Genomic DNA, 15336 nt, shown 5'->3' with positions numbered 1-15336 from the left:
TCAATGCCCTCCAAACACCACTAGTATTCAAAGCTGGGCATGTTGGGTATGCATGGCAAGTTTGGTCCAGATCCATCATTGGTTGGGTTTCAGAATGCTCTCTGGATGAGGGTGAACTATAAGTCCCAAATTCTAGGGCCAACCCATGAGTTGGGAGTGTGCCAACTCAACGTCGCGCCTGGGGCTATAACTCAGTGAACGTGACATCTTTCCCCAGGGGATTGCTTCTTGCCCTCCTTTAGGGAAACTGGAACTCCCAAGGACCAAAACACTGTAGATAACTCAAAAACTGGTTTTATTGTTCACAAAAGGTTATCTCTTTAAAGCAATAAGCTGGAAGTTTCAAAGGGGTAAAGGAAAATATACATTACAGTCTTTGGTTGTCTTAAGTCTAAGGAGCTCTGTAGCTGAGAAGCTTTTCCAGGTCCCTCTTTCTCAATGGCTGTGAATGCCAGAGCAAACCTCAGCCTCAGTTCAAATGGCCTATGTTTGAAGACGCAGTCTTCCTTTGGTGCCAAAGAACTGATTTGAAGGCCCTTGAGACTCTTCAATGTTGTCCAGGTTGGCCCTGAACATGAAGCATGAAGTCTCAAGGGTAAGAACCTCAGAACTGCTGCTGAGAGGTAACTTAATCAAGGGCTTTTAGAGCCAAATCTCTCTCACACATCCATCTGGTAGAAAGCTTGATGGTGGAATGAAAAAAGGAAACACTGTCCTACTCCAGGAAGTGGTAAAGCGAAACAATTGAACTGAGGAAGCAATATAACTGGTGCAAACAACATTGATTGACAGCTATAAATAACCAATCAATCCAACTACATTCACAGGGTTTTTTTTCGTAAAGGCAAAATCAGGCATGATACAACATTTCAAATCTTGCAACGTACAGTTCGACATATAGATGGCACCACTCGCGCCGTCACAGGGAGGAACCCTCTGAGCGTTATGGAACAAAACAGCAAGTAAGCATTTAAAAGACAAAGCACTGCACTGCTATCACACAGCTGGAGGCAACGGTGTGGCCTTAAAAGTTTCAAAAGGTTCATTGAAAAAACACAAAAGAACTACATTTTCTAGATAGAAAGGTTGGGGTCTAGACTGAATAAAGCTAAATACAGATTTGGTTTGATCTCCATCTTCATCTAATATCAAAGAAGATGCCATGAGGTCTTGGGGGCGTAACACAAAGGTATGCAAGAATTACCCTTTGAGGAGCGGCTTAAAGAGCTGGGCATGTTTAGCCTGCAGAAGAGAAGGCTGAGAGGAGACATGATAGCCATGTACAAATACGTGAGGGGAAGTCCTAGGGAGGAGGGAGCAAGCTTGTTTTCTGCTGCCCTGCAGACTAGGACACAAGGGAACAATGGCTTCAAACTACAGGAAAGGAGATTCCACCTGAACATCAGGAAGAACTTCCTCATTGTGAGAGCTGTTCGACAGTGGAACTCTCTCCCTCCCCTGGACTGTGGTGGAGGCTCCTTCTTTGGAGGCTTTTAAGCAGAGGCTGGATGGCCATCTGTCGGGGGTGCTTTGAATGAGATTTCCTGCTTCTTAGCAGGGGGTTGGACTGGATGGCCCATGGGGTCTCTTCCAACTCTACTATTCTATGATTCTACCAGACTGTGTCAACAATGAGATGTGTGAGAGACACACGCAGTAGGCATTCAGAGAAGTTAATTGGGGGAGTAGTTCAATAGTTCAATACGCAGTAATGTTATGTTGTAATTACTGTATTTACGAATTTAGCACCAAAATATCAGGATGTATTGAAAACATTGACTACAAAAATGCGTTGGATAATCCAGAACGTTGGATAAGTGAATGTTGGATAAGTGAGATTCTACTGTATTTCTGTTTTATTGACTATTCTAAAGTCTTTCACTATGTGGATCATAATAAATTGTAGCAAGTTCTTGGTGGTATGGGGATACCAAGTCACTTTGTCTGTCTCCTGAGGAATCTGTATAACGACCAAGAAGCAACGGCAAGAACAGACCACGGAACAACAGACTGGTTCAAGATTGGGAAAGGAGTATGGAAAGGCTGTATCCTCTCACTCTCTCAACTTGTATGAAGAACACATCATGCGACATACGTGTGGGGCTTGAGGAATCCAAGGCTGAAGTTAAAATTGCTGGAAGAAACATTAACAACCTTAGATTTGCAGATGATACCACTTTGATGGCTGAAAGCGAGGAGCCGAGGAGCCTTATCACCAAGGAGAAAGAAAGAAGAAAGTGCAAAAGCTGGGTTGCAGTTCAAAATCAAGAAAACCAAGACGATGGCAACCAGACTGATTGATAACTGGCAAATAGAGGGAGAAAACGTGGAAGCAGTAAACATAATTAATATTAAAACAATTTTGGTTACATTCATAAAAGCATATAAAATCGCAGCAGGGTTGGATTAGATGGCTCGTGTGGCCTCTTCTACCTCTATTATTCTATGATTCTATGCTATGTCTTTATCAGGTTTCTCCCCAGTGTGAGTCCTTTGATGTCTATATAGACTTGAACTATGAGTGAAGTTCTGTCCACATTCCAGGGATGATTAGGGTTTCTCTCCAATGTGAGTCCTTTGATGTTTACGTAGGAGTCCACTATCAATGAAGCACCGTCCACACTCCAGGCATTTAAAGGGTTTCTCCCCAGTGTGCTTCCTTTGATGTCTACAAAGGTCTCCACTTTGAGTGAAGCTCTTCCCACACTCCAGGCATTTATAGGGTTTCTCCCCAGTGTGAGTCCTTTGGTGTATTTGTAGACTTCCACCAGAAGTGAAGCTCTTTCCACACTCCAAGCATGTGTAGGGTTTCTCTCCAGTGTGAGTCCTTTGATGCCTATGTAGATTTGACCTGTCAATGAACTTCTTCCCACACTCCAAGCATTCATAAGGTTGCTCCCCAGTGTGAGTCATCTGATGTTTATGTAGACCTGAACTACGAGTAAAACTCTGTCCACACTCTGGGCATGTGTAGGGTTTCTCTCCAGTGTGAGTCCTTTGATGCCTATGTAGATTTGACCTGTCAATGAACTTCTTCCCACACTCCAAGCACTCATAGGGTTTCTCCCCAGTGTGAGTAGTTTGATGTGAACGTAGATTTGAACTACGAGCGAAGCTCTGTCCACATTCCAGGCATTTAAAGGGTTTCTCCCCAGTGTGAGTCATTTGATGTGTATGTAGAGTTGAACTATGAGTGAAACTCTGTCCACACTCAAGGCATTTATAGGGTTTCTCCCCAGTGTGAGTCTTTTGATGTTTATGTAGAGTTGAACTATGAGTGAAGCTCTGTCCACACTCAAGACATTTATAGGGTTTCTCCCCAGTGTGAATCCTTTGATGCGAAAGTAAGTCTCCATTTTGAGCAAAGCCCTTTCCACACTCCAGGCATTCATAGGGTTTCTCCCCAGTATGAATCCTTTGATGGTTACGTAGATGCTCACTACGAATGAAGCCCTTTCCACAATCCAGGCATCTATAGGGTTTCTCCCCAGTGTGAGTCCTCAGATGTGAACGTAGACCTGGCTGCTGAGTGAAGCTCTGTCCACACTCCGGGCAAACATAGGTTTTCTCCCCACTGTGAGTCTTTTGATGTGAATGTAAACTTCCCTTCTGAGTGAAGCTCTTTCCACACTCCAGGCATTCATAGGATTTCTCCCCACTGTGAATCCTTTGATGGTTACGTAGATTTCCACTTTGAGTGAAGCTCTTTCCACACTCCAGGCATTGATAGGGTTTCTCCCCAGTGTGAGTTCTTTGATGTGAACGTAGATTTCCACTCCCAGTGAAGCTCTGTCCACAGTCCAGGCATTTATAGGGTTTTTCCCCTGAATGAATCCTTTGATGTTTACGAAGGTCTCCTCTCATAATGAAGCTCTTTCCACACTCCAGGCATTCATGGGGTTTCTCCCCAGTGTGAATCCTTTGATGTTTATTTAGATTTCCCTTCTGATTGAAGCTCTTTCCACACTCCAGGCATTCATAGGGTTTCTCCCCAGTGTGAGTCCTTTGATGTGCACGTAGACCTGAACTGTGAGCAAAACTCTTTCCACACTCCAGGCATTTAGATGCTTTTTCCTCCATGTCAACAGTGATATGGGTGTTTAATTAATTTATGTATTATTCTCTGTATTTATACCCCCTTTCTCACCCCAAAGGGTACTCAGAGCAGTCTGTAATTGCAATACAGATACTTGACTCTTCTTTCTTCCTTTATTATCTGTTAAGTGGAGTCAAGAATTCAGCAAGATCATCACCATGACAGGATTTCTATTTCCTGTATTATTGGTTTCCTTACTGCATCAAAGAGGTCGCTCCAAAGAGTCCTTATTGCCCTGGTGAAAAAAGAAGCAAAAGATCAAGGATGAAAGCCAGAAACATTTACATCCAAAATTTTTCCTCTTTCCCTTCATGGGTCATGTAGAAAATGGAAATACCAAGCAATGCAGACAGTGTCGTCTCAAGCACATGCACAGATACCAGCAAAGGGAATCAATGATTCTTTAAAAAGAAGGGAATTAATCCAGAAAGAAAGAAGATGGGAGGGATAGAGGAAGAAAAGATTGAATGAATGATAGAAGGAAAAAGAGGAATTCCTAATTTTGGGGCATCTTTTTGATTTCACTGGGCTAACACAAATGTGGCTAAAGGAACAGCAGGCAGGCAGAAAGGAACGGTTTGTTTCCCTGAATTACCAGGAATGTACTAAATGCTAAGGGACACAAAGATTACTGGGCTGCCTCCCGTCCCATAATGCCTGCTGCCACCAAATTTTCTGTCTTTTCCTAAATTTATTTATTTATTTGCAGTATTTATATTCCACCCTTCTCACCCCGAAGGGGACTCAGGGCGGATCACATTACACATATAAGGCAAACATTCATTGCCTTGACATAGAACAAAGACAAAGACAAATGCAGGCTCCGAGCTGGCCTCGAACTCATGACCTCTTGGTCAGAGTGATTGGTCTCAGCTGGCTGCCCTCCAGCTTGCGCCACAGCCCGGGCCTAAAGGAATCCTGCAGCCAACCAAGACCCTGCCTCTCCACCCACCTAATTCAAAACCACAATGAGGCTTCTTTGAGACATTCACATAATGCCGCTCTGCTGAACAAAGTCCCCTTTCGGCCATTTATTCCCTTGGCTCAGCCCCAGGATGGGATGCAAAGATAACCACAACTCTATCCACAATGCCTTTTTTCTGACAACCTCTTTTACCCTCACCCACTTCTCCCTTTTCTTCCTTGTTCTCTGACCAGGGGAAGATTTTCATCAGCTGAAGGAGAGCTTTTCATGCAGGTTTCTAGGAATGTCTTCACAGTGACCAATGCAATAAATCTTAACCTGAGGAACAACGGTCATCTACTCTGAGCAATCCTCCCATAAGGGTCACCCCAAAAATGCCTAACTAAGAATAGGTAAAACAGTCTGAAAAGAGGGAAACAGATCAGCCAGACTTCCCCCATGCATTAAATAAAAACATGGGTCTATAAGTCTGGCTTCCAAAAGGAAATCCTAAGAAAATTGAAGGCTGTGGGGAAAAGTGTTCCCTGGATGCCCTTTGGAAGGGTCTCAGACTTCCGGTTTCAGCACAGTGACAGGCAGAATGGCGAAAGGCTTTGTCCAGAGCTATTAGCATGATTTGTGTGTCTCTAGAGAGCAAAGTTCATCTGACTAAACATAAATTAATCCAAGAAGAAGTCTAGACCTTCGCAAACTCTGAAAACAGTAGGGTAATGACTTTTTTTTGTGTCAGGAGCAACCTGAGTTGCTTCTGGTGTGAGAGAATTGGCTGTCTGCAAGGACGTTGCCCAGGGGACGCCTGGATATTTTTTATGTTTTTACCATCCTTGTGGGAGGCTTCTCTCATGTCACCGCATGGAGCTAGAGCTGATAGAGGGAGCTCATCCGCACTCTCCCCAGGTGGGATTCGAACCTGGCAGCCTTCAGGTCAGCAACCCAACCTTCAAGTCACGAGGCTTTAGCCCTCTCCTTCACCAGGGGCTCCTAGGGTAATGACTGGAAAAGCTGTATGTGAGAAGATTTCTGTGGAGGTTGCAGTCCCTGGGTGTTTCGCTGCTGAGAAGGAGATAGAAGATGAAACACGCACACACAATCAAGCAGCTGTTTTCCAGCTAACCTGTCGACCGCCCAAACAAATCCCTTCCCTTTAAGACCCGTCAAGATCTTTGGTAAGTAGGATTGCTATAAGAGAACTTGTTTTGTTTAACTTCAAAGGAAAGTTGATATAATCTGATGTATTCGCTGGATTAATGTGTAATTGAATACAGACTGGCTCTGACTTTTGGCCCAATGCTACTGGCCCTGTTGTAATGGCCACACAGTGTTTTACTGTTTTAAATGGGGTATGATATTGGATTTTAAGTGTGTTTTTACGATTGTTCGTTTTACTACATTTTGTATTATATGTGGCATTAATCTTGCCATTATGTAAGACCGCTCTGGGTCCCCCTGGGGGAGAAGAGAATCTGGGAGAATCGCCAAATACAGGGATTTACCTATAAAAGACATTTAACTGAAGTCTTGTTGAAATAGCAGAACAATTTATATGAAAATATAATAGGGACTTTGAGGACAACACTGATCGAGGGGAGATGAGTCTGCAAAGGAGGAGGATACAGAAGGATCAGGGGTCTTCAGTTGCATAGCAGAGCCATCAAGCAGAAGGGGAAGACCAGTGTCTAGAAGGGGGTAGATGATGAAGCAGCAGCAGAAGAGTTGGATTCTGAGACTGTGTAATGTTTTGAGGGTATATAGCAAATGATAGCAAGATATGGGGAGTATTTGTGGACAGGAGGGGGAGTGAGAGGGAGGAGATAGTTAATAAATGAAATCACATGGATTAGAATTATCTCTATGAATGTGAATAGGCTGAATAATTGGATAAAAATAAAAATAAGATTGACATAACCTGCATTCAGGAATCCCATTTTGTGTCAAACGACAGACATTGATTAGTCCAAAATAAATTAGGACAGGTATTCACAGTGTGTTAAGAAAACTAATGGGGTGCTGTTTTATATAAATAAGGAACTAAAACCAGAGAAAATATATGTCTATGTCTTTCAATCAAAAAATCTAGAAAAATAAAGTCCAAATTACAGAGGAAGAGCCGTTTTCCCCTGGCTGCCAGTCAGAAGGGTAGGCCCTGCTCCTTTAGGATCCGCCCCCTTCGTGTCATAGCAACCCTCTCAGCCACAATGGTGCCCAAGAGAGAGGCAGGGTTCACTTAGGCCTCTTCCACACTGCCTATAAAATACAGATTATCTGATTTGAACTGTATTATATGGCAGTGGAGACTCAAGGCTCTTCCACACAGCTATACAACCCAGAATGCCAAGGCAGATAAGCCACAGTATCTGCTTTGAACTGGATTATCTTGAGTCCACACTGCCATATAATCCAGTTCAGTGTGGATTTTATACAATTGGGCAGAACGGGCCTCATATAATCGAGTTCAAAGGAAATAATATACGATTATAAATATAATATATACAATTATTGTGGTATAATAAAGCAGAAAAATATAATTTCTAAAATCAGGACATAAAGAACAACACTTTGAAAACAGGCGAATTCCAGACATGAAACAATCAGGGCCATCTAACACCTCCCAACAAAGGATACTCTCAGGGAGGAAGCTGAGGAGGGAGAGTAGTAGTGTGTATTATCAGAGTCATTGTTATTACTATCATTATTAATATTACTGTGAACCATGAAAATGAACACAATCTGGCTCCAAGTATTAAAAAACTCTAAAATCAGAAGAGTAAATAAAGAAACACTCTGAAAACAGGGGAAGTCGACAGGAAACAATCAGGGCCAGCTAATACCTCCCAACAAAGGATCCCCCCTGGGATGAAACAGCCAGGCTTTGAAGCTGAAAGGCCATTAAATGCTAATCATTCTGGCTAATTGAAGCATTCATACTTTCCGCCAACAGACAATATTTCTTTCTCCCACCCTGGACATTATTCCACAGGGATATAAACCCCACTTGCCTGGCTGCTTCTTGCCTAGAGGAATCCATTGTTGGACAGCATGAATAGCACTGAATAACCTTGCATCGTCAAAGCCTGGCATATCTTCTGTTTCTGAGGACTACAGCCTTTCTTTTTGAGTGTGTGCACTCAAGCACTGCATATGGGTACTTCATCTACACAGAAAGTAGAAGAACAGACAATATTGCAAAGAACAACACTCTGAAAACGGGAATTCTAGACATAAAACAATCAGAGCCAGCTAACATCTCCCAACAAAAAATTCCAGGCAGCCAGGCTTTGAAGCTGAAAGGCCATTACATACTAATCCTTCTGTCTAATTGCAGCATTCATACTTGCCTCCAACTGACAAAAAAAGGAACAACCAGAATATTGTATATTCACAAGCTTTAGTAAATAACATATACTACTACCACCAATTCCTCAATACAGTAGAGTTCCAGTTATCCGAGTTAAATGGGCGGGCCGCGTCTCGGATAGCTGGATCCCTTGGATAACAGGGAGGCCCGGCCTAAGGAACCCCGAGGCGCGTTGTTTATATGATATATTGAAAACATTGACTACAAAAATGGCTTGGATTATCCAGAGGCTTGGATAAGCGAGGCTTGGATAAGTGAGACTCTACTGTATTTAGATAACACTTAGTGGAGTCCTTGATCAATGTGCAGGGAGGGATAGCTCTGACTGGGACGATGCTTCACCACATTCACACCTACACAATCATGCAGATGGGCTTTTGGACACATCTCAATTGATTGTCCTTAACGAATGCACCGGGGATATTGCGGAGGAGGAGGACAACACTTTACACCTACACAATCCACTTCAACGGGAACACTTTTTAGAGGACCCATGTGTTACCTTGCACAAAAGGGACCCTGTAAATCCACAAAGGTCTTGATAATAGACGATTCCCTCCTTAGAAAAACGGAAACCATCATTTCCAGACCTGATGGGATGGCTCAAGAAATATTCTGACTCCCCGGAGCAAAAATAAACCATGTCACTCAGAGGCTCACCAGGCTCCTCAAGCCCCATCACTCCCCCACCCTTCATGTTGATTCATGTAGGAACCAATGATACTGCTAGGAATACTTTTCAAAGGATCATAAATGATTTTTGAGCTCTCAGAACAAAGCTAAAACAATTTCAGGTGGCCTTTTCGTCCCTCTTGTAAGACGTGGCCCTACAAGGGCCAGAAAAATAGTACAGGTCAATAACTGGTTCAGAAAATGATGTCAGGAAGAACGCTTTGGCTTCATCAACCATGGTCTGCTTTTCCAGGAGGACAGCCTACTGGCAAGGAATAGGGTGCATCCCACACAAGTAGAAAAACACCTTTTTGCTCACAGACTCTCAAACCTCATCAGGCATACCTTAAATTAGGTCTGCCTTGCAAACAGTACTTTGCCCACGACTGCAGGGAACCTCCAAAAGCCTAAATGGAAGATTGCACAAACACAACAAGGACCAAGTACCTAGAGCAATAATCCTAAATAAACAGCTCAGAGGAAGGTCCCAGGAGCATACATGTCTTTACACTAATGCATAGAGCAGGGGTCCCCAAACTTTTTAAACAGGGGGCCAGTTCACGATCCTTCAGACCGTTGGAGGGCCGGACTATAGTTGGCCACTGAGCAATAATAATAATAACAACAACAATAATAATAAAAGAGTTGAAAGAGACCCTTTGGGCCATTGAGTCTATTCCCTTTCTGCCTTTGTGCAGCAAAAGCACAAGCAAAGCACCCCTGACAGATGGCCACCCAGCCTCAATGTTAATAATAATAATAATAATAATAATAATAATAATAATAATAATAAAGAGCGTTGGAAGAGACTCCTTGGGCCATTTAGTCCAACCCCTTTCTGCCTTTGTGCAGCAAAAGCACAAGCAAAGCACCCCTGACAGATGGCCACCCAGCCTCAATGTTAATAATAATAATAATACAGTAATAATAATAATAATAATAATAATAATAATAATAAGGGTTGTAAGAGAAGAAGAGACCCCTTGGGTCATTTAGCCCAACCCCCTTCTGCCCTTGTGCCGTGGGGGCCGGATAGATAGCTTCGATGGGCCGCATCCGGCCCCCGGGCCTTAGTTTGGGGACCCCTGGCATAGAGCATTGAAAATAAAGACAAACTCCCATTTTTAGCACAACACCATACTATTGATGTCATAGGCATCACGGAAACCTGGTGGGATGATTTCCATCACTGGAATGTAGTCCATTGAGGGCTATAACCTCTTTCAGAGAAACAGAACAAAGGGGAGAGGAGGGGGAGTAGCCTTATATGTCAAAAACAGTTACGTCGCAGAAGAGATGCAAAACTGCAATCCGGGAAGCCAGCTTGAAAGCATCTGGATAAAAATCAAGGGAACTGGGACTCAAAAAGATCTCGTTGTGGCCGTCTACTACAGAGCCAGGAAAAAGAACTTGATGAAACCTTCTGTCAGCAGTTAACCAAACAAGCACAAAGAAGAAATATAGTAGTGATGGGCAACTCGTGTTTGGGCGCTGAGTTTGGTGGTCCGTATGAAGACTTGTCCACAGCTGCATGTTATACGGTAGACTCCAGCAGAGGTGAGAAGATCCCTCTTGTCATTCACTGACTGTAGCATTTGTTGGATTTTCTTTGTGGATCCTCTCACCTCTGCAGGAGTCTACCGTATACCATGCAGCTGTGGACAAGTCTACATACGGAACACCAAACACAGCACTCAAACACGAGTCAAAGAACATGAAAGGCACTGCAGACTCACTCAACCAGAGAAGTCAGTCAGAGCAAAGCACTTTATGAACCAACCTGGACACAGCATATTATCTGAGAACACAGAAATGCTTGACCACTCCAACAACTATCATGTCAAGACTACACAGAGAAGCCACTGAAACCCACATGCCTGTGGACAACTTCAACAGAAAGGAGGAAATCATGAAAATGAACAAAATCTGGCTACCAGTATTTAAAAAAACTCAAAAATCAGAACAGTAAATAAGAAGCAACACTCTGAAAACAGAGTAGTTCCAAACATGAATCAACAAGGGGCAGCTAACGACTCTGAACAAAGGAGGCCCCCAGGCAGGAAGAAGCCAGGAGATGAAGCTATTCAATGCTAATTAAGGTAATTAACTACAACATTCATACTGGCCTCCAACTGACAAGAGTTCTTCTCTCACCCTGGACTTTTCACAGATATAGTAGAATCTCACTAATCCAACGTTCTGGATTATCCAACACATTTTTGTAGTCAATGATTTCAAAACATCGTGATATTTTGGTGCTAAATTAGTAAATACAGTAATTACTACATAGCATTACTGCGTATTGCACTACTTTTTCTGTCAAATTTGTTGTATAACATGATGTTTTGGTGCTTAATTTGTAAAATCATAACCTAATTTGACATTTAATAGGCTTCTCCTTAATCTCTCCTTGTTATCCAACATATTCACTTATCCAATGTCCTGCCGGCCCGTTTATGTTGGATAAGTGAGACTCTACTGTATATATCAACCTTCCTTGCTTAGTTTCTCCATACCTCACAACCTCTGAGGATGCCTGCCATAGATGTGGGCGAAACATCAGGAGAGAATACTTCTGGAACACGGCCATACAGCCCGGAAAACATACAAAAACCCCAACATCAAATTCAGATTTTTGAGGACAGGGCAACACGCAGAACTATTAGGCCCTGTGGGGCTGGGAAGAGTAAAGTGCTGGATGAACCAGAACCAAAACAATAACAAACGAGGGCTGGGCAGACCTGATGGGGGCTAAAGGCACATTGGAACATCAAATTTCCAAGTCCATGTTTTACTCTGTGAAGCTGTGTTGTAGAGTTGATATATTAATCTGTTGTGATCGTTATGTATTGTATATTTTTGCATTTTATATTGTGTATTTTATACCGCTCTATTTTATTGTACGTTGTTGGGCTTGGTCCCCATATGAGCTGCGCTGAGTCCTCTCGGGAAGCTGGGGTGGGATAAAAAAATAAAGTTATTATCATTATTATTATTATTATTGCTGAAGGCAGGCAGAATGAGGGCTAGCCTGATCTCCCTGGGGAGGGCAACTACCGAGAAGCCCCCCACCCATCTCTCTTGTCCCCACCAACCACAGATATTAGAATCACTGGGGGTGGCTGCCACAAATCAGGCTGAATGTGCTTTACAGTAGAGTCTCACTTATCCAACATAAATGGGCCGGCAGAACGTTGAATAAGCGAATATGTTGGGCCTTTTACCCTAGCACTTAAGACCTGGCTCTTTACTAGAGCTTTTAATCTATGCGAATTTGATCAATATTTGTATGTATGTATTTTTATCCTTTACAATTTTATCTTGTAAATCGCCTAGAGCATCTTGGATGGAGGGCGATTTATAAGTAATTAAATGATGATGATGATGATGATGATAATAAGGAGGGATTAAGGAGAAGCCTATTAAACATCAAATTAGGTTATGATTTTACAAATTAAGCACCAAAACATCATGTTATACAACAAATTTGACAGAAAAAGTAGTTCAATACGCAGTAATGTTATTTTGTATTTACTGTATTTACTATGGCGAAGTGCGTTAAAGCGCTGAGCTGCTGAACTTGCAGACCGAAAGGTCCCAGGTTCAAATCCTGGGAGCGGAGTGAGCGCCCGCCGTTAGCTCCAGCTCCTGCCAACCTAGCAGTTCGAAAACATGCCAATGTGAGTAGATCAATAGGTACTGCTCCGGCGGGAAGGTAATGGCGCTCCATGCAGTCATGCCAGTGGCCACATGACCTTGGAAGTGTCTACGGACAACTCCGGCTCTTCGGCTTAGAAATGGAGATGAGCACCAACCCCCAGAGTGTGAGTAGATCAATAGGTACTGATCTGGCGGGAAGGTAACGGCGCTCCATGCAGTCATGCCAGTGGCCACATGACCTTGGAGGTGTCTATGGACAACGCCGGCTCTTGGGCTTAGAAATGGAGATGAGCACCAACCCCCAGAGTGTGAGTAGATCAATAGGTACTGCTCTGGCGGGAAGGTAACAGCGCTCCATGCAGTCATGCCAGTGGCCACATGACCTTGGAGGTGTCTATGGACAACGCCGGCTCTTGGGCTTAGAAATGGAGATGAGCACCAACCCCCAGAGTCGGACATGACTGGACTTAACGTCAGGGGAAACCTTTTCCCCTTTACCTTACTAATTTAGCACCAAAATATCACGATGTATTCAAAACATTGACTACAAAAATGCGTTGGATAATCCAGAACATTGGATAAGTGAGTGTTGGATAAGTGTTGGATAAGTGAGACTCTACTGTATTTATAAATACAAGACCTTGAGAGTTTATTGCAAGCTTCATCTTTGCACATAAGAAAAGAATAATGATAATAAAGATAATCCAGAAAGTTGGATAAGCGAGTGTCGGACAAGTGAGACTCTACTGTATTTTCTCTTATTGAGAAACTGCAAGTCGCTTCTGGTGTGAGAGAATAGGCCGTTGTTGCCCAGGGGAAATTGCCCGGATGTTTTGGCCATCGTTGTGGGGCGGGGGAGGCTTCTCTCATGTCCCCGCGTGCATGGGGAGCTGGAGCTGACAGAGGGAGCTCACCCGCGCTGTCCTTCCCCGGGTTGGATTCGAAGCGGCAACCTTCAGGCCAGCAGTCTTGTCACTGGGACAAGGTTTTAAGCCAGTTTTGGACTCCCGACTCCCAGAATTCCTCACAGCCTAAGGCCCTTTCCTTTTCCCCCTCAGCCGCTTAAGCGGCTGAGGGGGAAAAGGAAGGGGCCTGAGGCTGTGAGGAATTCTGGGAGTCGGGAGTCCAAAACACCCGGGGACCCTGAGAGGACACTCCACCCCTCTAATCCCTGCCCCAAGGCCACCCTCACCTCTTTCTTTTTCCTTCATTCCTCTCCGCCGCTGCCTCGTCGTCCTCCTAAAATGGCGGCGGCTCCAACGGTCAACCTTCAGAGGGGGCGGGGCTTCAGCCGAGCAGCCGCGCTCCTGATTGGCCGCCCCGGGAGACTGCCTGGCTGGCGCTGATGGGCAGCGTCCTTCTCTCTCTCCCATTGGCTGCAGGAGGAGGAGGGGGCGGGGCCAAAGAGGGCCTTCTTCCTTGGTCTGAAGCACCCCCTCTCGTTGGACGCCCAGCAACCCCATCAGCCCAGGTTTCCTGCATCATGGGGTTTGTAGTCCAAATAACAGGCCCTAGCTTGGGGAAACTACAATTCCCACCCTGCATCATGGGATTCGTGTTGTTGTTTATTTGTTCAGTCGCTTCCGACTGTAGCCTGTAGCGGGGGGTTTAACCCCCCCCCCCCGAAATTTTTCAGGTTTTCTCATGAATTTTAACTGGTTAATCAAACCCCCCTGCTAAGCCTATGAGACGCAAAAAATGAAGAGTCCCTCCAGAACTGCAAGTATTATATTGTAATACGATATAATACTAATAATACAATATAATAATATTAATTATATGTTATATTTTACATGTAATATTACTAATAATATTACAATATATTGATACAGTACAATATAGTAATTTATTACCAGTATTGTACTACGCTATTAATATAATATTGTATGTAAATTTAATTTGTAAGCTGCTCTGAGTCCCCTTCGGGGTGAGAAAAAAGGGCGGCATATAAATGTAGCAAATAAATAAATAAATAAGTACAGTAGAGTCTCACTTATCCAAGACTCGATTATCCAACATTCTGGATTATCCAATGCATTTTTGTAGTCAATGTTTTCAATAGTAAAGGTAAAGGTTTTCCCCTGACGTTAAGTCCAGTCGTGTCCAATGACTCTGGGGGTTGGTGCTCATCTCCATTTCTAAGTCGAAGAGCCGGCGTTGTCCGTAGACACCTCCAAGGTCATGTGGCCACTGGCATGACTGCATGGAGTGCCAATGTTACCTTCCCGCCGGAGCAGTACCTATTGATCTACTCACACACTGGGGGTTGAGGCTCATCTCCATTTCTAAGTCGAAGAGCCGGCGTTGTCCGTAGACACCTCCAAGGTCATGTGGCCACTGGCATGACTGCATGGAGTGCCAATGTTACTTTCCCGCCGGAGCAGTACCTATTGATCTACTCACACACTGGGGGTTGAGGCTCATCTCCATTTCTAAGTCGAAGAGCCGGCGTTGTCCGTAGACACCTCCAAGGTCATGTGGCCACTGGCATGACTGCATGGAGTGCCAATGTTACCTTCCCGCCGTAGCAGTACCTATTGATCTACTCACACACTGGGGGTTGAGGCTCATCTCCATTTCTAAGTCGAAGAGCCGGCGTTGTCCGTAGACACCTCCAAGGTCATGTGG

At 43.9% G+C, this 15336-nt stretch overlaps 1 protein-coding gene across 1 annotated transcript; it reads right to left on the bottom strand.

Annotated features, from left to right (window-relative positions):
- Positions 1-278: 278 nt before the first annotated feature.
- LOC103281602 (zinc finger protein 420) lies at positions 279-14000 on the bottom strand. Its single transcript, XM_062979817.1, has 2 exons — positions 13901-14000; positions 279-4331 (listed from the first exon to the last, which is right to left on the bottom strand). The coding sequence occupies exon 2, from the start codon at positions 4078-4080 to the stop codon at positions 2551-2553; it is 1530 nt and encodes a 509-aa protein (XP_062835887.1). The 5' UTR covers positions 4081-4331; positions 13901-14000; the 3' UTR covers positions 279-2550.
- Positions 14001-15336: the final 1336 nt, after the last annotated feature.

This window comes from Anolis carolinensis, chromosome 4 (assembly GCF_035594765.1).
Source record: "Anolis carolinensis isolate JA03-04 chromosome 4, rAnoCar3.1.pri, whole genome shotgun sequence".
Taxonomy (NCBI): Eukaryota; Metazoa; Chordata; class Lepidosauria; order Squamata; family Dactyloidae; genus Anolis; species Anolis carolinensis.
Note: the sequence above shows the minus strand (reverse complement) of the source record. Positions and strands in the feature narration are given on the sequence as shown.

What these genes read in the sequence shown, in the direction of transcription:
- LOC103281602 (XM_062979817.1), bottom strand. Translation starts at nt 4,080, where the DNA reads ATGGAGGAAAAAGCATCTAAATGCCTGGAGTGTGGAAAGAGTTTTGCT.